Source organism: Syzygium oleosum, unplaced genomic scaffold, assembly GCF_021117445.2.
Source record: "Syzygium oleosum isolate NSW1041296 unplaced genomic scaffold, Sole_v2.1 Sole_v2.05, whole genome shotgun sequence".
Classification (NCBI taxonomy): Eukaryota; Viridiplantae; Streptophyta; class Magnoliopsida; order Myrtales; family Myrtaceae; genus Syzygium; species Syzygium oleosum.
This window is the reverse complement of record NW_026607489.1, coordinates 13,401,244-13,421,206: the sequence shown is the minus strand read 5'-3', so window position 1 is coordinate 13,421,206 and position 19,963 is coordinate 13,401,244. Positions and strand designations below refer to the sequence as shown.

Below are 19,963 nucleotides of genomic sequence, written 5' to 3'. Positions count from 1 at the left end.
TTGCAAGCAACGATGAAGAGGGTGGCTCGGCCATGGATCGTCATGGCTCAAGACCTAGCCACGGACGAGCCTAGCCATGAGCGACGATGATGAAGAGGGTGGCTTGACAATGAAGTGTGGCTCCAGATCTGGCAATGGGCGAGCATGCTCGCGAGTGACGACGAAGAGGTGACTCTATTTGCGAGCTGCGACGACATTGAATGGGTGACAAGGAAAACTTTGAAAAGCAACAATAAAGACCGACAAGCGACACACACGACTGAAACACCTTTGGACGAAAGTTTTTCTTCTTTTCTGCATGTTTTTCTTCTTGCTACAGTGTTCCTACGGTGCCAAAGAGTGCTCCAGTATCTACAAGGGCTATAAGAGAAATGGGTTTAGCATATTTCGAAAGATAGATTTTGATGGGAAAATATTACAAAACCTCAGGACCTGCCGAGAGACAAGTTTGACCACGTGAGATGAGGATTGCCGCAGATTTTCACATGGCCTATGCGCGTGATATCATGCAACCACATAATACTTTTTCGTCTCAAATCTTTCTTTGAATTTTCTCCTATTCTCAATGGAATCAAAGACCAAATCCTTCCCGCACAAAATCTCAAAATGCCTAGCAAAAAAAATCTTTGACATTATACAAACAAACAATTATGGAAGTGATTATTGGTCAGGCGCAATTGTATTTATATACCCATTTTACCAAAAAAAAAAGTAAAATTCGACCTGTGAAGTTTTAATACGACAAGTTCACAAAAAACAAATTTCACGAGAAAAAAAACCCTTTAATCCAAGGAGCTAAAAATTTCCGAGGAGTCAAATACAAAAATTTCACAAAAGCCCATATTTATACGTATAAAATGAAGCAGGACAATATAAATATTAGATTATAGATTTAGAACTTGATCGAGAAAATTAATCTAAACTCTTTCGAGGCTATTTTCGCTTGCATTAGAATTTAGCGAAACCCTTTTAAATGCTCCAAAAAATGATTTATTCATGCATTACGCATTTTGATAAATCTCCCTCCCCTCTCTTCTCTCTCCGTCTCCGAGCATCAGAAGCAAGCAGAAATGGCGAGGATAGCTCGCAGCCACCTTATCCCCGCCCTGAGCATCCTCCCGACCAAGCCATGCGTCTCCGCGAACCCCTCCCTCTTCGCGAGCCGCCCTCGCTCGACGGCGGCGGCGGCGGCCGTCGGGTTCCGCAGGTGCTTCTCCTGCTCCTCCAGGCTGAGCATGAGCCTGAAGGCCGGCATCGTCGGCCTCCCCAACGTCGGCAAGTCCACGCTCTTCAACGCCGTCGTAAGTCACTGTCGCCTCGTTCTCGTGCCACCCTGTCGGTTCGAGTTAGTATCGTTTCGTGTGCGTCGATCTTGTTTTGTGAGCTCTGTGCAGCGTAGCTTCCCTAGCTCCGAGCATCACATTGAGTTGGATTGACTTCCTTATCCATTTCCGTGTGCTTCCATGACATATAGTGTTGTTTTGGGAGATTGGGTACACGTTCTGCTCTTTCGATGTCGTGCCGTGTAGCGAAGGGTATGTGGAGGAGGGCATCTTGCTAGTTTTAGGCGCTTTGAGAAAATTGCGCTTAGAGGATGTTGGCGCGCCGCGTGCCATGAGGGAACATCTCAAATTGGGGGGGAGTGTTGTGATGCCCCTCTTCCTAGGACAGTGGAAGATATGTTGGGCTTCGATGCTTTAATCAGAAAGGAGGGAGACATAGCCAGAACCGGTAGATTAGAGCCATAGCTGCCAACCCGTATTATTATAGAGATCTTAATCATATGAATGGTGAATCGTTATGTGGCTCGAAAATTCCGACTAGGGAACTGGAGTGCGTCGGCCTCTCCTTCTCCACTTCCTTATCTACTTTTAACCATTGAAAGGGAAGAAGGAAAAAGTTCTCTTTTCCTTCTCTTTTGAGAGGACACATAATGGAATGGCATTGTACTGAAGGACATGAAAGGAAGATTTGCATTGGTCGATTGAGACAAACTCGAACTTAGCCACTTTAATTTGATATCAGCAAGCGTGTCGCAGTAATGCGGCCCTCTCTTTCCTTCTTTTTTCCCTGTAAATATCTCTTTTTCCCACCTTCCCATACTTGCACATTAGATGCTAGTGTTATTCTGGTGGTTTCTTCTATTTAGGTTGAGAATGGAAAAGCTCAAGCTGCTAATTTTCCATTCTGTACCATAGAGCCCAATGTAGGGATCGTCGCTGTGCCAGATCCCCGTCTGCATGTCCTCTCTGACCTCTGTAAATCTCAGCGAGCAGTCCCAGCTTCTATAGAATTTGTGGATATTGCTGGTCTCGTCAAAGGTGCGAGTCAAGGGGAGGTGAGATTTCTTAGTAGGCAAAGCTGTTTCAATTTTCCTTCTCTCCAAGACTCTGTATTCTGCTAAGTTATATACTTGGTTTGCTCCGGTAGGTTGGATTATTTATAGATGCCTGTTAAGCCTCTTCTTCTGTTATGATTTTTCAGGGGCTGGGCAATAAGTTTCTGTCTCATATTCGCGAAGTGGATTCCATACTTCAGGTCTGTTAATTGATGTGATAGTAAGTCTTCTTAAAAGTTAAATGGGTCTTCAGACGAAAGGTCACTCACTGTTCAAATAAAAATCTAACTTGTAAACACTCGAGCACCATTGAGGAAAACGTCCTTTTGAGTGGTCAATAAGTATGGTTTTTACAGGTGGTACGCTGTTTTGAAGACAATGACATCGTTCACGTGAATGGAAAAGTTGATCCAAAGTCTGACATTGATGTGATTAACTTGGAGCTCATATTTACTGATCTGGATCAGGTACACTATGGCTTTTCTACTAGAGGTTTCACAATGCTCTTCTTTCATTTTCTGTTTGTAATTCCTCAGCTTGCATCAGGGATTCACATTAAAAAAGTTCTGCCTCATTTTGAGTTTTCATGGTTGTTCACTTCACTTGGTATCTATCTCCTGGGATATCATCAGGCAATCAATGCTTCCACAATTTAACCTTCAAAAAGAAGCAACCACTTGAAGAAACTTGCTTTGCAAGGTTTCCAAGCAGCATCTGTACTGTAGCATTGACACGACTATATTGCGGGATACTTTAGTAATGGCAATTACTAGTGAAAATCTTGGAAGAAGTAGCTTCGAACTGGAAAGAAGTGACTATAATGATGAAGATCAAATATATCAACTTCCTCTTATTGTGATGTATGTCGTTGATACTCAGTGTGATCATAGGTCCTGACCTCTCTTTTTAAACTTATTATGTTTCTACTTTTGAGAAGAGGATCAACAAGCACCATTTATACTGGCTTGTTCATTTGAAAGTAGTGAAAACTTCTGTTTTAGCGAGCTTATCTGCTCAAAACATGACGAGAGCTTACTGAAAATTCTGATTGTTTAATCTGTTCATCTATTTCTGTGGAAATTTGTGCTACTTTTAGTTGAATTCACAAATTTATCTTTGTGTCTGTGTATCAATTTCACTTTTTCATGGCCTTGGAGTACTAAGATCTCCTTGATATGTCACTTTGGCAGTAGTGATCATGGATGTAGTGCTGAGACTTTTTATCTTATCATGCTTCTCTATGTACTGATCTGTGATTTAGATCCCTTATTTCACGTTAGTCTTCATAAGGCAGAACGTGATTTTATCATTTTTGTTCAGAGGTGATGAATTCTGTACAAGTACCACAAATAATTGACCGGATTCTGTGAAATTGTAGATCTGATAAGTCTATCTTACAAGAATTGCAGATTCAGAAGAGATTGGAGAAACTGAAAAAAGGCAAAGCAAGGGATTCACAATCAAAACTTAAGGTGTTACTTTATCTAGTATACTGACAAAGGAAAACTTTTGAATCTTGGCCCACAGCTCATCTCCTCACTTGCCTTAAATCCCATCATTGTGTTCCCAGGAGGATGCAGAGAAGTCAGCCTTGGAAAAAATTGAGCAGGCTCTTATGGATGGAAAACCTGCACGGGCAGCAAGTTTAACAGATTTTGAAAACGAAGCCATCAAGCATCTTTGCTTGCTTACAATGAAACCAGTCATTTATGTGGCCAATGTTGCAGAATCCGAATTAGCTGAACCTGCAAGTAATCCTTACGTGAAAGAGGTTATGAATCTTGCATCTGAGTTGAAATCTGGACTAGTGACAATTTCAGCACAGGTCAGTATAACCCAGGTCATGCGTGCCTGTCTCCGTATGATGAGTAAACTTGTGATGGTTTGTTTTTGTCTTTGTGACTGCTTACCACCACAACCTAGAACTTAGATTTAGATTCCACATTGTTGCAGGTTGAGGCAGAGCTTACTGAACTTCCATCTGAAGAGAGAACGGAGTATCTGAAATCTCTTGGTGTTAGTGAAAGTGGGCTTGGGAATCTGATAAGAGCAACATATGGACTTTTAGGTTTGCGTACGTACTTCACTTCAGGAGAGAAGGTAAAGATGCAAACTTGAGAAGTTTTCTGGAATACCATTTATTGAATTTGTGCACTCTTCACTATAATGAAGAACAATTTGATCTTAAAAACAGGAAACAAAGGCGTGGACTATCTTGGCGGGTTAGATATTGTCTGTCCTTCGATGTTTATGCACTATGTTATGGTTGAAGAGCTGTCTCACCTTCCATCTTCCTTTCCTCTACCTTCTTTTTCTTCTGCTTTGTTGATGCAGGAATGACTGCACCTCAAGCTGCAGGAGTCATCCACTCAGACTTTGAAAAAGGATTCATCCGAGCTGAGACGGTAAGCATTACATTATAGGACCTTTAAGCTTCATCTATGGTTTTGATTAGTTGTTAATATGCAATGACATGGTAGCTTCACCTCAATTGGACAAAAAGCTAGGAGTTGCAGATTCTTCTTTTCTTGCTCGATCCTTAGTTTGACTAATAGAGGCTGATTTTGCCCACGGTAGAAATTATATAGACTAATCAGATCATCTCTCTCCTTGTTTCTTGCAATCATAGCTTATTATCTCTCACTAGGTAGTGAACAGCAAGTGAGAGTCGATTGTCAAAAATGCATTTTTGCTCCCAAGGATGCTGAAGTTCTGTGTGAATGAAATGAGATCAAGCCCCGCCATCATCCGGGAAGGGGATTAGAGAAGGGATGTATAGGTATTTCAGAGCGAGCAACAAAGGACCAAAAAGGAGAAACCCATAATTATCTGAAGGAAGGAAAGATTAAGGAGTGCTACATAGCTGATGTAGAACTGTAGAATATAAGAATCTCAACAATGATAAGCAGAGAGATATAGAGATCAAGATTTATGGATATCTGAAGGAAGGAAAGATTAAGGGGTGCTAGATAGCTGGAGTAGAACTGTAGAATATAAAAATCTCAACAAACATAAGCAGAGAGATATAGAGATCAAAATTTGAAATCAAGGAAAAGGGTGATCTCAAGGTCAGCATGTTAGGACTAGGGAGTACAGAGATAAAATTATGTCTCTCCAAACAAATCCATTTTTGAATCTACATTGACAATGCTAATGTCACTGTTGGAACTTGGAATAACTTTGTAAATGGACAGTAAGATCAAATCAGAATTAAATAACTATAGTTTGACTTTTATTTAACATTAACCATGACTGAAGCAAATCCTAGACCATTAGTAAGATTTGGAAACTTCAGTGTCACCCCTGTGAAATCCTTTGTCCAGCTGACAAGTTGTCAATGTGTTGTCTGTTTGGGTGAGGCGTGATTTTTCTAGTGCCATTCCCCACTTCAAATTATGATGAGTACACAATGGGAAAAAGAAATACTTTCAGGTGCAAGATAATTCAATCTCTTGCCTCTTTCTTGTAGATAGGACCAAAGTGCTTTGTCTCCACTTATCCAACAGCATCTTCCGGTTTCAGGATGTTATTGAAATAGTTTGCAGCCAAGACATACCAATCTCCCCCATAACCTTTGATACTCTCAAATGGAGCCAATTGAAGTATGTTGAACCTACAATATTAAAATACGAATTAGAACCTACAAAAGCCGAGATGCATTAGGACTATGAAATAGTCAACGTGAATTAGCTGGATAAGACTTAGTTTGTTGTTATTGCTGTTGGACTAGGAGTTGTTGTTTCACGAATTACCTGTCTTTTTTCAGGAAACCTTGCAAATTTTTTCAATTACACATGACCTGTGTCAAATTTTCCTGCAGGTAGCTTATGATGATTTTGTTACTGCTGGATCATTTGCTGCTGCAAGGGAGAAAGGAGTAGTGAGTTGCTTACCTTTCTTCTAACTTTATTTAATTGGGCATGGTGGTGTGAGACATTTAGCAGAGCTCTGTTAATTCTTGCTAGAAATCACTTTCATGAGCCTGAATGTGCTTTTCTGGCTCCAAAATAGGATGAATCCATTTTCAGTTGACATGTGAGGTAGTGCATTGAAGTGGGATATAATGTACTTATTGCTCATCTTGTTCCCAGTCCACAAAAATGACTGTCTATCCCAATGAAGGCATTATAGATCCCGATACTTCTTTCAATTTTTTGAGGTTGTATAGGATGTGAAAGTAGTTATATAGCAGTCCCACTTAATGGATGAATTTGATTTAGCGCGACTCTGGGTTGGGGCTATAATTGCATGTTGATTGATTGATTACCTGTGGTATCTTTGTTTCTCCTATGGCTATCGTGTCCTTTGGCGTCTTTGTTTCACTTATGGCTTCAAATCACTTTTCTATGTGAATCTTTCGGGATAAGTAGGGGTACATCTAGTTTCGCAAGCTTTTTTTTAGCCTTTTTTCCCTCCTGTTATGAATCACAGTTCAAAGAGAGAGGTTTTTTTTTTTTGGGGGGGGGGGGTGTCGGAGAAAGAAAAAGGTTTAATAGTGAAGGTATCATGTTAGATATGAGTAGTTAACATTTAAGATGAAGTGAAAATTATGATGCTTAATTTTCTGTTTGTAACTTTATATGTGACACTTACCTTCGCTTCTTGGCATGTGTCTTAATAGTGATGGCTGGGTTCTCTTAGGGAAAACATGGAATGAATTGGACTTTGTTTCCCTGGATTTTGCAGTTGAGATCGGAGGGTAAAGATTATGTTGTCCAAGAAGGAGATGTGATGCTATTTCGCTTCAATGTATGAACCTGTCCCAATAGTTCTGTTTATAGCTACCAATGAAGCTGGTAGCGGTACTACTTTGTTGATGAAGTGGTTTTCCGCGCATGACCTCAGATGCATCATTGAGTTGACTTCGATGGAATGCAGCAGCGTTGAGTTTCGAAGGGAATGGCAGTTTTGCTTGCAGAGTAGCTTCCTATAACCAATAGTTGTACCTTAAGAAAATCACACAATTTTTTTGCCTTTCTCCAAGAAAGAAAGGGTCTGAAACTGAAAGTCCTATACACAATTGTTTAATCCTCTTCTTTCCCTCTCAGGACGAGCTAAAATCTTTTCAGGACGAGAGGTGTTTACTATTTTCAGGCAGCCCCAGTGTTCGTTGAAGGGTTTTATGTGAGAAATTCTTATCTAAATCCGGGTCTGATGAGGTCCATTTGAGTCGTTGATCATTTGGAATCTGCATGTAAGGCCCATACGGGACCATCAACGGCATAGATGGACCCAATAATCCATACAAGAATTTCTCGATTTATATCATGAATGTCCTCTCTCTCTCCATAAATACATTTCTTTACTGAAAAATATCAGTATAGGGCTATGTATTAACTCGATAAACCCCAGGGCAAGTAGTGCTACCATGAGGACGGTTGATAATGTCGAGTTATTGTCTGTCATATGTATGCTGTTATTATCATTTTTAGAGGAATGAGAGGCAAAGTTTTAACTGAATAGACTCTTAGTGAGTAGCTTGTAAGTGGGATAAATATTAATGCAGGAAATGAGAGTTCTTTGCAATTCTGTCTCTTTTTTTAGTGTTGAAAGCAAAAGGAAAAGTAATGTCTCTCAACAATTATTACATAAAACAATCTTTTCAAACAACAGCTCCTGGTTAGTTATGTATGTTGCCAGGAAATCCACTTTAAATTAGTTTGCGAACAAGAATAATATTCCGCACGAAGCTCCATAACGAAAACATAGAACCCTATTCCCTTCTTCCAAAGAAAACCTCCTTGAAAAATCAAATATACGACGGTTTAAACTTTTAGAGCTCTGACCAAAAAAAGAAACTTTTATAACAGTTGGCTTGGCATCTAGCAAATATATCTTATGTCAAAAACCAAATCTGCTAAAGTCGCCTATCACCTAGCAAATATTTGTGGAAAAATGACACAAATAGTTCCTGAACTTTGGTCCAATATGTGATGTGGTCTCTGAACTTTTAATTTGTTCATTGTCATCTATGAACTTTTAGTACATGTTCAATGTAATTCTTGAACTATATGAAAATGTTCAATGTAGTCCTTCCATTAACTCAAGTTCACAGACTACATTGAAAATGTACCAAAAGTTCAAGGACAACATTGAACAAATTAAAAGTTCAGAGACCACATTAAACATTAGACTAAAGTTTATGGACAACATTTAACAAATTAAAAGTTTAGTGACCACATTGAACATTAGGCTAAAGTTCATAGACTACATTGAACAAATTAAAAGTTCATGTACCATATTGCACATTAAGTCAAAGTTTATGAACCGTTTGTGTCATTATCGCGATATTTGTTTATATGATAAAAATTTTTACTCTTTTATGCAAAATGTCTTTTGCAACTTTACTATATACTCTAATAAAAGATCTATTATTAACTAAATTTTCTTTGAATTTTAGTACACATAAGACCATGGCCAAAATATCATTTTTAATTAGGGTTAATACCACAAAAAAAATCAAAACTATACCCACTATGACACAAATATCCTAATTTTTTTTTGTGTCCCAAAAAACCCTAAAGTTGCTCATTGTGACACAAATACCATAAAAAATCCGAACTTATACTTGTGTGACAAATACACCCTAGATGGAACTATAATAGAGAATATATAAGTGTGAGTTTTTTTGTGACACAAAAAAAGTTTGGGGTATTTGTGTCACAATGGATAAGTTTAGGATTTTCAGTGACATAAAAAGTTTGGAGCATTTGTGTCACAGTAGACATAGTTTGAATTTTTTTGTGATATTTATCCTTTTAATTATGGCATTTTTTTTTCCGAGCATCATTCCAGCCTCCTGAAATTTATGTGATTAATTATTAATTTCCATTTTTCCTTTGCAAGTTATGGATCAGCAATACTAGTGCATTCCAATTCGTGCGATTTTCTTTTCTATTTTTCTAACAGCTTCAGTCTGAATTTCTGATGATTCTGGAGTTTTCTTTTTCAACCTGTCTTGTAATGGTTTTGGATCTATTAATGAAAATCCGATGCACAATTTAGACAGTTCCTATAGATCGTTATATCGTCGTCTATTTTTTATTTCATTTGGAAATTTGCCCGCAAAATTGATTGACCAATCGATAAGCTTTACTGTTCCTTTATAAATTACATGTCCTAGAAATCTAATATTAGTTTGGCAAAAAAAATGTAATGAAACGATAGTTTCTGATAGGGGTAATGATTGACCAAATTTACCCCCAACGGCAAAACATAATGTCAAAATTGGAGCGAAACTATCCCTCCATTCGTGATTAAATTGGATATTATCTCTGAAGCGTCAATCAAAATTGCATCGAAATTTGGATTTTAAATTGCATACTAATATTCTTAATCAAAATATTCTTGATTCAATTGTGTACTGAATTATAGCGAAATTATAAAATCAGACGGTGTCATCTTGATTATTTATGCAAGCCGCTTCAGTCGACATAACATTCATCGTTTGTCAACTTAGACATCACATGCACACATCTCGGTCGAAATAGTCTCTAAACTAAAAATTATGTTTTTTTATGCGACACTTGAAAGTTAGAGCGAAAATTGTCCGGTAGGTGAAACTCGGCGATCTTTTACGTTAGCCTTGAAAGTTGGCTCAAAACTAGGGGTAAGTATCGGTCCAGGGTCGAACCCTAGACTAATTCTGGATTGGCCCAACCTGGCCGGTCCTGGTTCGATACTTAGGGGGAGTGGGCCGATCCTTGATCCTAGATTATTCTGGAATTGACACTGTGCAATTCAACCCTGCCCAACCATGTGTGTATCCCTAGGCCCCTCCCTCCTCTTCTAGGCTGCTGATTTACGGTGGCGACAGAGACGGTGACTTTGTACGAAAAAATTGGTGGGACTTAACGGTGTGAGTTTTCCGTAATGGACATCTTCTTTGTGCTTTTCTTTCATGGGGCTTGGGGCTAAAGAATACACATGACTGAGGGGTTTACTCCGGGTTTGGCAACATTAAGGACGAGATCGAAGGGATGAATGCAAATAATGCATGATGAAAATAACAGAATATCTAGGCTATTTAAAATAAAAACCCTTCCGCCTCTCTTCGCTTCCCTCCTTTCGCTAGATGTCTCGCTTCTCCTTGCTCACCTCACGAACACGGTTTAGCTCATAATTTGAAGCAATATTTTAAGAACGAGTGACATACGAAGTTGTATAATTTTATGGTTTATGTTACGTAGTTGGAACTTTTTATTGTTTAATTTTATTTCATGTGTTCGTTTTCTATAGTTTGTTGCTTTTGGCAAGTGAAGATTTCTGTCGTTGCCTTACTTTAGATTTCTATTTGATTTGTATTTCACAGTTTGGTTAATTAATATTGCATTGTCAATGGATATATAATTAAAAAGAGTACGCTTTTCATTTTAAGGAATACAGAGAATGAAACAAAAAAGAATTGGTTGATTCACATGCACAAGGTCAGTCCCATCCTCAGTTCGAGGCTCAACAGGGTCTGTCCCCGATGCTAAGAATTGGCATCGATATTGTGCGAGTTTGTTCTTGGGTTAGGTGCTATCGGACCATGCTCGCCCCTTCTCAAATGGTGCCATAGAAAAAAGTCAATGCTTTTTTTTAAGGTTAATACCATGAAAAATCCAAAACTGATACATCTGTAATAAATTTACCATAAACTAATTTTTTACCCATAAAAACCCCAAACTGGTAACCCGTGACAAATTTACCCTCCGTTAGTTTCCGTTAAATTTTACCATCAAATTGCAGAGTTGAATGACATGTGACAGTTGACGGATGTACCAATTTGGGGTTATACCCCTTTGTTTGTCACGTGTTTATCAATTTGTAATTTTTCGTGATATTAATCCAATTTAAAGGAGGCTAAATTTATCACATGTGTACCGGTTTGAGGGTTTTGGTGGTCAAAAAATTAGTTCAGGGTAAATTTGTCACATGTGTACTAATTTAGAGTTTTTCGTGGTATTAATTTTAATTTTAATTTTAATTTTATTTTTTACCACCGGAAAACTCAATAAGAAAACCAATTCCGTCATTTCACGCTTCTCCGCCTCGTCCTTTACCATTCCTTAACCACCTCCTATCGTTGCCACGAAGCACATTTCTCTCTCTCCTCTCTCCTGTTCATAAGAGAGGTGGTTTATCTTAGGGTTTCAACCTCTCGCGCGCCCTCGCTTCTCCTCCACCACCCCGATCTCCCACCGCCACCCGCCCACACCGGAAGCCATGGCGAAACCCAGCCGCGGCCGCCCTGCGCCGTCGGGCTCCGCCTCCGGGTCCTCCTCTCGGTCCCGCTCCTACTCGGGCTCCGACTCTCGCTCCAGCTCCAGGTCTCGCTCCCCGTCCAAGTCCCCTTCTCGCTCCCGCTCCAGATCGGCCACCTCCTCTTCCTCCCCTTCCCGCAGCGCCAGCTCTCGCAGCCGTAGCCCCCCTCGCCACCGCCGAAGGTTCTTTCTCTCCCTACTCTGCTGTTTGCCCCCCTTCTCTCCCTAATTCGGCTTATTCTGTTTTCTCTGGGCCTAGTTGGTGAGTGGAAAGCTGGAGTTTCTAGATGTTAGAAGAGTAGGAAGTCCGACGGAGGGCGTGAAGATTTGATATTCGGACTAGAACTTACAACTGTTTCTGCTCGTGTCAACTGCGCAGGGCTTTTGATAGCAATGCCTGTTCCTTTTCTTCTTAGTGTAGATTTGTGCTCGGTATGATACTGAGAGAATGGTCAGAGATCCGAATTTAATTTGGCTTCTTCTCTTCTCTGGGCCTAGTTGGTGAATGGAAAGCGGGAATTTTTACATGTTAAACGAGTAGGAAGTCCAATGGTGGGCGTGAACTCACGACTGTTTCTGCTTGTGTCAACTGCGTAGGGCTTTTGATAGCAATGCCTGTCCCTTTTCTTCTTAGTGTAGATTTGGGCTCGGTATGATACTGAGAGAGTGGACCGAGATCCGAGGGGAGAGGCTGTTGTTATGGAAAGGTGCGGTTATTAGATTCTAGCTAGGATTGGAGGGTTGATGATTCGAATGAGGGAGGTCGTTATGAATTGCATACTCGTTTCTTGGTTGCCTCTCTTTTTGGATGTCCCGTCGCTACTTTTATTTCGTCATATCTGACTCCATCCCTTTTCTGCAGTTCTCCTGAGGTAGTCAAGCGAGGCCATTCCCCTCCTCCGCCGCCGCCACCTAAGAGAGCTTCTCCGCCCCCTAGGTAAGGATTTTGATTTTTAACAACCTAAATCAGTAGGATTTACATTGTAAGCAGCTCATTATAGGTCAGGCAAAGATAATAGCATTTAAAATGTGTTTGTTTGAGCGAAAGAATTTTTTAGTTTTTTGGACTTTCCTGCATTTGGTTTGCTGAAAATAATCAGTCAACGGAAAACCATTTACGGTAAAAAAAAATATGCATGCTTAAATTTAGGAAAATGAATTCCCTAACTTGAAAAGGGGAAAACATTTTCGTGGAAAATGGATTCCTGGAAAGCATTTTCCTTTTTCAATAAGTTTTCCCCAGAACAAACACACCCTTAGATGGGGTTGAGGAGAAAATAGAGGATTTATAGTGTTAGTGGTTCGAATTATCTTCTTATTTTGCTGTTACATCTTGTTTGTTGCGTAACATTTCATAATTGCAGGAAAGCTTCTCCTATCCGAGAATCCCTTGTTCTTCACATAGACTCACTCAGCAGAAATGTTAATGAAGGCCACCTGAAGGAGATATTCAGTAAGACAATTTCATTTTTCATGTACTTGGGTTATTTTAGTTCACTTTGTGCTGGCACAGCAACTACTTTCTTAAGGTTGAAATAGTAATGCTGGATTGTGTGATTTGTTATGTTGCACCTGGAAAATTCTGATCTCATAGCCATATTTTAATGCACATTATCTGTTGCCTTTTATCCTTATGATTCTGCTCTTCGTTGAATTCTTGAACTTCGAGAACATGTTCTCCTTGGTTAGAGGGGTGTCTATGTAGTATATCAGTATGCTCATTCAACTTTGGCTTTTTCATGTTTGCTCATGGAATTTTCGTCATGCAATTCTGACAAATTAAAGTGCAGATAATATTTTGTTTGGGAGAGATACTTTTACTTATGTTGTTGATTGGATGTTTTCAAGCTCTAGTATTTAATGATTGCAAATGACCAAAATGCAGTCACTGGACTGCTAATTTGTTTTCTCAAAGTTTCTTTGTTAGGCAGCTATATCCTTTACCGCGTTTATTTTCATTAACTGGTCTTTTCTTTAGTGTTCCTATGTCAGGATAATACTCTTAGTTTGTTATTCTAACCTTTTCTCTTCCAGGTAACTTTGGTGAAGTTGTGCACGTGGAGCTTGCCATGGACCGGACTGTGAGTTCACACATTTGTTTGGAGCCTGTGCATGAATGTACACTCATTGCGTATAATAACATTAATCCTGTTTCAGGTGAATCTTCCAAAAGGATATGGTTACGTTGAGTTCAAAACAAGAGCTGATGCTGAAAAGGCTCAGCTGCATATGGATGGAGTAAGTTTCACTTACCATGTGTAGCCTGATTATCAGAACCTCATGAATATTGATATTGAGATAAAGAGGCTAAATAACGGTCTCTATGTAGGCTCAAATTGATGGAAATATTGTTCGGGCCAAGTTTACATTACCGCCTAGGCAGAAGGTTTCGCCACCACCAAAATCTGCCCCAACAGCTTTGAAGAAGGATGCTTTGAAATCTGATAATGTTGGTGCTGATGCAGAAAAAGATGGATCTAAACAGCCAAGAGACTGTATGTTTGTACTGCCAGACTTTGTTGCCAAATTTTAGTTGTTTTTTATCGTTTCATGTGCATCATTGCATGCTTACGAGCTTTTCTACGTAGCTTCTCCTCGTCGGAAAGCTCTTTCCCCACCACCACGAAGATCTCCTGGACCTCGTAGAGGTGGATCTCCAAGAAGACCGCTAGATTCTTCACCACGTCGACGAGGAGAGTCGCCAATCCGCCGTCGAGGAGATTCCCCCTATCGACGTGGTGAGACACCTCCAAGAAGGCGGCCTGCATCCCCGGGTAGAGTTCGTTCCCCACTATCTCCTCCAAGGCGGCATAGGTCCCCAGCAAGGTTGGTTGTTTGGGTGCTTTCTTGCCATAATTCTATTTTTAAATCATGTTACTAATATCTCCTCATCAGGGTTTCTCCACGTAGAGCTCGGGCTAGTCCAATGCGAAGACGTTCGCCCCTTCCTCCTAGGCGCCGGTAAGATGATCTCATTTGTATTTTGCGTATTGTAAAGTTGAGCCTAGGGTGCTTTGTCCTATAACTTGTAATATATCAGTGGCCAAGCTGTATTTTGCGTGACATGTTAATGAAATAGTGGCTATAGGATGGTACATCATGTAATCCATAATATTGAGAATTTTCCCTACAGCAAGGACTTTAATTAGTTCATTAGTTGTTGACCTGTTGATCGTATTGATTTCATGGATTGAGTCTGCTGCTTGTATCCGTTTCGCTGATTAATGAGTTCCACGGGCAATATGCCTGAAGCAAGTACCTTAATCATACAAGTTAAATTTATGGTGGCATGCATTGTGCTCCTAATTTTCTTGAGTGTACTTTTTAGTTTTCAATCTTATCACATTTTTTACTGTAACAGTTCACCACCTAGACGAGCTAGAAGTCCACCTAGAAGGTCTCCAATCGGTCGACGGCGTAGCCGCTCTCCGGTGCGCAGGGCTGCTCGATCACCTTCTCCGAGGAGGTACATTATTGCAATGATTTACTAGTATCTTTTTCCTCTTCTGAACCAAAACTTGCGCATAATGGCCTGCCTGCCTGCCAGGTTTGTGCTGTCGTGTTATGGTTGTGTCTTGTGCTTGTCTTCTCTGCATAGTTTTGGATGTTACATGTTTGACTGTTTCATGCTATCTGATGCTATCAGAGGTCGAGCACCACAAGCAAGGCGTGGCAGGTCATCGTCGTTCTCTGACTCACCAAGTCCACGCAAGGTTTGTATAGTCTGCTAGTAACAATTTCAATGGCTACTACATAAAGACTTTTTTCTCATTGTCTGTTATAATTCTAACAGATAGCGCGGCGGATAACGAATCGCAGCCCTAGAAGGTATTTTTATTTCCTAGATCGTCTTTGAGGATTTAAATCTAAGGTCCAGTGAGAGCATCGTTTATTTGTTAGCATGTGTCTCTGATTTAATGGTCGTAAGAATGACCCTGAGCTCTACATTTGCAGGCCCATAAGGGGAAGAAGCTCCAGCAATACAAGCAGCAGCAGCTCACCAGCTCGTAAGCCATAGGTAAATTCTCTTTTCCTTCCCCTTCTTCCCTTTCCTTGTCCCATCTCCACCTCCCTTCCCCAGCCCCACTCGCATCACTCGCATCCCTGCATCCCTCCGATAGTGGGGGAGAGAAACAGAGAGAAGGAACAAGAGAGGAAGTTTCCAGCTAATCGAAAGTTATGTGGTACTTGTTTCTGTGGAGGAACTGTATGGCTGTAATTATGACCATGTTCGTCTTTTAGACGATTGATTCTGCCAGGCAACTCTGAATCTGTCTTATTTGATTGTTCTTGTAGAAGTTGATTAATCTGTTTTATGGTAGCGTTTTATTTATCGTAGCTTAAAAGGCCAGATGGGCTTCCAATCTGTAATATGCCCATTCCAATTGAGTTGAAGCTCAAGGGTTGCCCCGTACGGCTTTGCTATGGCCACCTCATGCGAATGCCGTTGTATCTTGGCTGGTCCTATAAAACTTTATGGGTGGATTTCTTGAATGTGTGGAATTGCCTAGAATGGTTAATGGGATGCCGCTCGTCGTGATTTGAATGGATTGCATTGAATTTAAGACCTGCTAAATGGCCAGCAGTTCACGGATATATGGCCGCACGAGGTTGGCTGGAGTAAGCCCTTAAAAAGCGGTTTGACGTCGCTCAGAGTCGTACTGAAGTCAATGTTCATTCATCAAGGGTGACGTAGTCAAGTATTCCAAAAGAAACGTCTTAAGAATGTGATTGACCAGGTTTGTCGATATGGGCAAGAGTTTATAAAATTGGTGGGAGATTGAGCAGGTCATACGATAGCCTTCTGACTGATTTCGCTGCATTGGCTATAATTGGCCAAATGTATGTATAGAAGTACATGCGGTGGGCATGGACCATGTACAACATAGTCATTACATAGACATACTCGCATGAACGGCGGTCTACGGACATGAGCAATGACAATCAGTAAGTTTAGCAGGATCATGATGAATGGCTATGATTGACCCGGAAATTTTGACCTGCGTCATGGCAAGTCCAGCCCTTTGATGAAAATACCTGCCTAAATTGTGAATCATGCGTCGTGTAATTAGAGCCATTGATCTTTGTGGGATATATATAGGGTTCAAATGGGCTCCGTATGAACTAGGGCGTTGGTTCAAGTGGTTTATAGGGGCTCAGTCAGGCTTAGAAATGGCAAATCGTTGTGCAAAAAGAAGAGTATAGCTGGAAGCAAGAAGAATAGAGATGCAAGCAGAGTCTCTCTTTGCAAGGAGAGTGGTCGAGGTCTTGCAAATTAGAAGTTCCAAGTGTCATTCATCAAGCACACTAGTAAGGAGTGTAGTAGAAGGACATATTCACATAGATGCAATGTCCTTTTCTCCCTTCCGATTCAATTTCCGATATCTTTCGTCATCCTTCTTTCTCTTATTCAGAAAAATCTTTGTTAGGGGGCACAGACCAGTTGATCAGATTGATAGATTGTCCGTTTGCTCCAACCTTCCAAGGGTCTCAATTTCTTCATTGAACAATCGACAAGCCACGTGCATCCTCGCAAACTCAAATCGATAAGTTCAAACGACCAATCTTTTACGTTCATCCATCCAAACCGTGCTCATAATCAACAAGGATCCACCTATTCAGCATCGTTGTGAAAATTACTGATGTCTCAACCAATGCCCAAATGTAAGTGTCGGTTGGGTAGGTAGAGAGATCCATTACATCGACTCTCGTAATAAAATTATTTCGGGGACTGTTTCCAGTATTCATGCAGTCGAAACTGCACAAGACCCTGCAAAGTTAACAAAGAAAATAATAAAAGGACAAAAAATCGCCATGTGCTCCTGATATTTCAACTTATTTCTTGCTTGGCCCCTCACATGTTGCAGGCTCTGATAGGTCTTACCTAATCTTTGCCTTCTCGAATTTCCCTCTTTCAAGGAAAAGGCCGAGCACAAGAAAGGCGTGCGTGTCCGAGACACGGAACAACGACAGACGAACCGACCCACTCTGTCGGGGGGGCAAATCTTTTGGTCCGAAAAAGCAGCGTCTCCTTCCCTTTTTTTTTCCCCCTGGTGAATTGCAAGGGGTGACATCTTTCGCCTTTTATTCATCTACCCCGTTGTTTTGATTCACTGCCTGCCTTTGTTATGAATGGGTTTGAATGGAACTGGATGTACATCGAAACGACGAAAGGTCCAAGCAAACCAAATTTCCTGTCGCAATGATGATGACAATGATGATTCTGCACTGACCAGATCAATCATGACAACAACATGCATCCCCCCATCCCCACCGGACTATAATTGCTCTCCCTACAGTGAAAAGGATGACTCGTGCAACTGGGCACAAGTGAAGTGTTGGACTTGCATTGCTCTTGCCTCTCTCTGTCTCTGTCTCTCTCTCTCTCTATCGTCCTTTCCTCTCGATGCGTCGTCCTTTTGGTTTCATTATTGCTCGATAACAGCACGGTGGGGGTTCCTGTTGCTGAGGGCAATAATGAAGGAGCTCAGAGGGTGGAGATAGATCGATGGGATTCAATGGAGAAGAATTATCGGAAGACCAATTTGCACTGCGGTTCTCAGCTTTCCTAAACCAGAGAAAAGGGAAATTCATCTCCTACGAATTTTGATTTCGAGCCGCGTGGATTTGATTAATTGTCGAGACAAGGAGACGGGAGAATTAATTGCCTAGACGGGAGAAAAAAAGCTAAGTATGCCAACCAACTTCGCAACCCGGGGAGTTTTAGGAACATATACTAGTGTTGGGATACGAAAACAATACGAGATTTTTTGCTAACAATTGTCTTCGGACGCTTGTTAAACATCCAGGCAAGAAAATTTCGTTGTTGCTAATTAAGGTATCGTTTCTTTTGTATTAGGAATATTATCACGTTCACCACCGGTGTAACAAAAACACTTCCACATTTGCGGACGGATGAGCAGCGTATGTGTGTTTGGAGTAAGTTTTACAGTTGAATTCTTTCACGTCTTTAATAATTGAACCGTGAATGCGTAAGTTATTGTGACGGTGGACCAATAAAAATCCTCCGTGTCATGTGTGTAGTCGACAATCATAGAATTGGAAATTTAAAACATTTGCATTCTTAAATATGGCGAGACGTTGATGGACACCCTTATCTATGATGTAGGTTATACACCACTCCAATTGGCATGCAAATTTAAAATAAAAATATCAACAATACTTATATCGTCGGGTCGGGTTGGGTCGGGTTAGCTCATGCTGGCACAGCGTCGCGTGGGCCCCGAGCGCTCATTGTAATGAGTTCACCTTATTAGCCAGCCTCTGGATTTTTTTTTTCAGATTTGACGAGCCTTTAGAGTAGTCAATGAATCACAACCCTACCGTTTCTGGCCAACGGCTGCATTCGTCTTTTTAGCCTTAATGCCGTTTTTGCTCGTCGGCACCAGTCCCTTCCTAGCCATTCCCAAAAGAATGTTTCCTTCTTTTAGTTATTTTTTACAACGAGTTTTGCAGATTCACGTTACAGGCCGAGCGCGACTCTCATTGCACGGATTTCACATGATAGGCGTAGGGGCGTGTCCTCGAAAGCTCCCCCAATTCAGTGCTGTGCAGTGCAGGGCAGGGCACGGTTCCACGGTTATCTGTCGCACCCTTTTGGGGGCCTCAATGGCAGAATGGGACTAGCGCCAACAACATCATGTATAATAAGGTCACACAGGTGGGAGATTAGACGATGATGATGATAAGTCGCTGTGATTCATCATCAGGTTTTAAGGGGGGGACAAGATAAGGTGGGTGGGGGAGAGCGAGAGAGAGAGAGGGAGGGACGGGGACAGAAAGCAGAGGTTGTGAAATGGAATCATGACACGCTCTGACGAGAGGAGCAGAGACTGTTGTTTGGGGGAGTACGTGCGTGAACCCCACCACCAAAGTTACGACGAGGGAGAAACAGAAAACCATGCTTTAACTTTCCCCCACTGTTTTTTTGACAGAGCCCCGGATTGAAAAAAGGTAGGAAGGAAAAAACGGTGGTTCTGGTGCTTCCCACAACGGGGTAAAAAAGCGGGTGGGCCACCGTCGTCGGGACTCCCGACGGAGGTGTAAACCGTTCGTAATCGACCCGTTTCCGCTGCCAAAGCCTAAACGGTGCGAAGGTGCGAACAATCGGCACGAAGATGGGCATGCAAAACCCGAATCGCCGGCTCGTTTTTTTTGGGGCTAGACGTTCTAACGCGCTCTTTTCACCGGCCGCGAAAAAACATGATCGGACCGCTCGGATAAAACCGAGTTACCAAAATTGCGAAGAATACGTGAGGAGGAGGGGAGGCTTTTCTTTGTCGTGATGGATGGAAGGATGACACGACGTGGCTGCGGCCTTGGAGCACGGGAAGCAAAAATAATAGCAGTGCGGAAAACG

General features: G+C 41.2%; 2 protein-coding genes and 1 long non-coding RNA gene across 8 annotated transcripts; all 3 read left to right on the top strand.

The window, feature by feature from the left end:
* The first annotated feature begins 994 nt into the window (after window positions 1-994).
* On the top strand, window positions 995-7,631 carry LOC115693397 (uncharacterized). Of its 5 annotated transcripts, XR_008816677.1 has the most exons (13): window positions 996-1,301; window positions 2,150-2,338; window positions 2,485-2,538; window positions 2,695-2,805; window positions 3,748-3,810; window positions 3,909-4,163; window positions 4,292-4,438; window positions 4,533-4,560; window positions 4,673-4,743; window positions 6,159-6,218; window positions 7,025-7,087; window positions 7,184-7,257; window positions 7,387-7,631. XR_008816677.1 is itself a non-coding variant. In XM_056311891.1 (12 exons), the coding sequence occupies exons 1-12, from the start codon at window positions 1,071-1,073 to the stop codon at window positions 7,193-7,195; spliced, it is 1,284 nt and encodes a 427-aa protein (XP_056167866.1). In that variant the 5' UTR covers window positions 996-1,070; the 3' UTR covers window positions 7,196-7,631. The 5 variants fall into 5 exon arrangements, 3 of the variants coding, with proteins under 3 accessions (XP_056167867.1, XP_056167866.1, XP_030476243.1); XM_056311891.1 differs by having other exon boundaries at window positions 7,184-7,631; XR_008816678.1 differs by having other exon boundaries at window positions 997-1,301; window positions 7,025-7,257.
* Window positions 7,632-11,407: 3,776 nt separating this feature from the next.
* LOC115693389 (serine/arginine-rich splicing factor SR45) lies at window positions 11,408-15,921 on the top strand. 2 transcript variants are annotated; one of them, XM_030620372.2, is made up of 12 exons: window positions 11,408-11,766; window positions 12,446-12,520; window positions 12,948-13,036; window positions 13,618-13,664; window positions 13,741-13,821; window positions 13,913-14,078; window positions 14,172-14,409; window positions 14,494-14,544; window positions 14,945-15,049; window positions 15,230-15,296; window positions 15,377-15,411; window positions 15,538-15,921. In XM_030620372.2, exons 1-12 carry the CDS (start codon window positions 11,546-11,548, stop codon window positions 15,599-15,601), a joined length of 1,239 nt encoding a protein of 412 aa, XP_030476232.1. In that variant the 5' UTR covers window positions 11,408-11,545; the 3' UTR covers window positions 15,602-15,921. The 2 variants fall into 2 exon arrangements, with proteins under 2 accessions (XP_030476232.1, XP_030476231.1); XM_030620371.2 differs by having other exon boundaries at window positions 11,410-11,766; window positions 14,479-14,544.
* A 392-nt stretch (window positions 15,922-16,313) lies between these two features.
* On the top strand, window positions 16,314-18,406 carry LOC130138256 (uncharacterized). Its single transcript, XR_008816650.1, has 2 exons — window positions 16,314-17,247; window positions 17,503-18,406. It is a non-coding gene; the product is annotated as an uncharacterized LOC130138256 (long non-coding RNA).
* Window positions 18,407-19,963: the final 1,557 nt, after the last annotated feature.

What these genes read in the sequence shown, in the direction of transcription:
- LOC115693397 (XM_056311891.1), top strand. Translation starts at nt 1,071, where the DNA reads ATGGCGAGGATAGCTCGCAGCCACCTTATCCCCGCCCTGAGCATCCTC. An exon ending in AAGTGGATTCCATACTTCAG is followed by an intron (nt 2,539 to 2,694) that starts GTCTGTTAATTG and finishes TGGTTTTTACAG; the next exon opens with GTGGTACGCTGTTTTGAAGA. An exon ending in GGCGTGGACTATCTTGGCGG is followed by an intron (nt 4,561 to 4,672) that starts GTTAGATATTGT and finishes TTGTTGATGCAG; the next exon opens with GAATGACTGCACCTCAAGCT.
- LOC115693389 (XM_030620371.2), top strand. Translation starts at nt 11,546, where the DNA reads ATGGCGAAACCCAGCCGCGGCCGCCCTGCGCCGTCGGGCTCCGCCTCC. An exon ending in AGAGCTTCTCCGCCCCCTAG is followed by an intron (nt 12,521 to 12,947) that starts GTAAGGATTTTG and finishes TCATAATTGCAG; the next exon opens with GAAAGCTTCTCCTATCCGAG. An exon ending in CGATCACCTTCTCCGAGGAG is followed by an intron (nt 15,050 to 15,229) that starts GTACATTATTGC and finishes TGATGCTATCAG; the next exon opens with AGGTCGAGCACCACAAGCAA.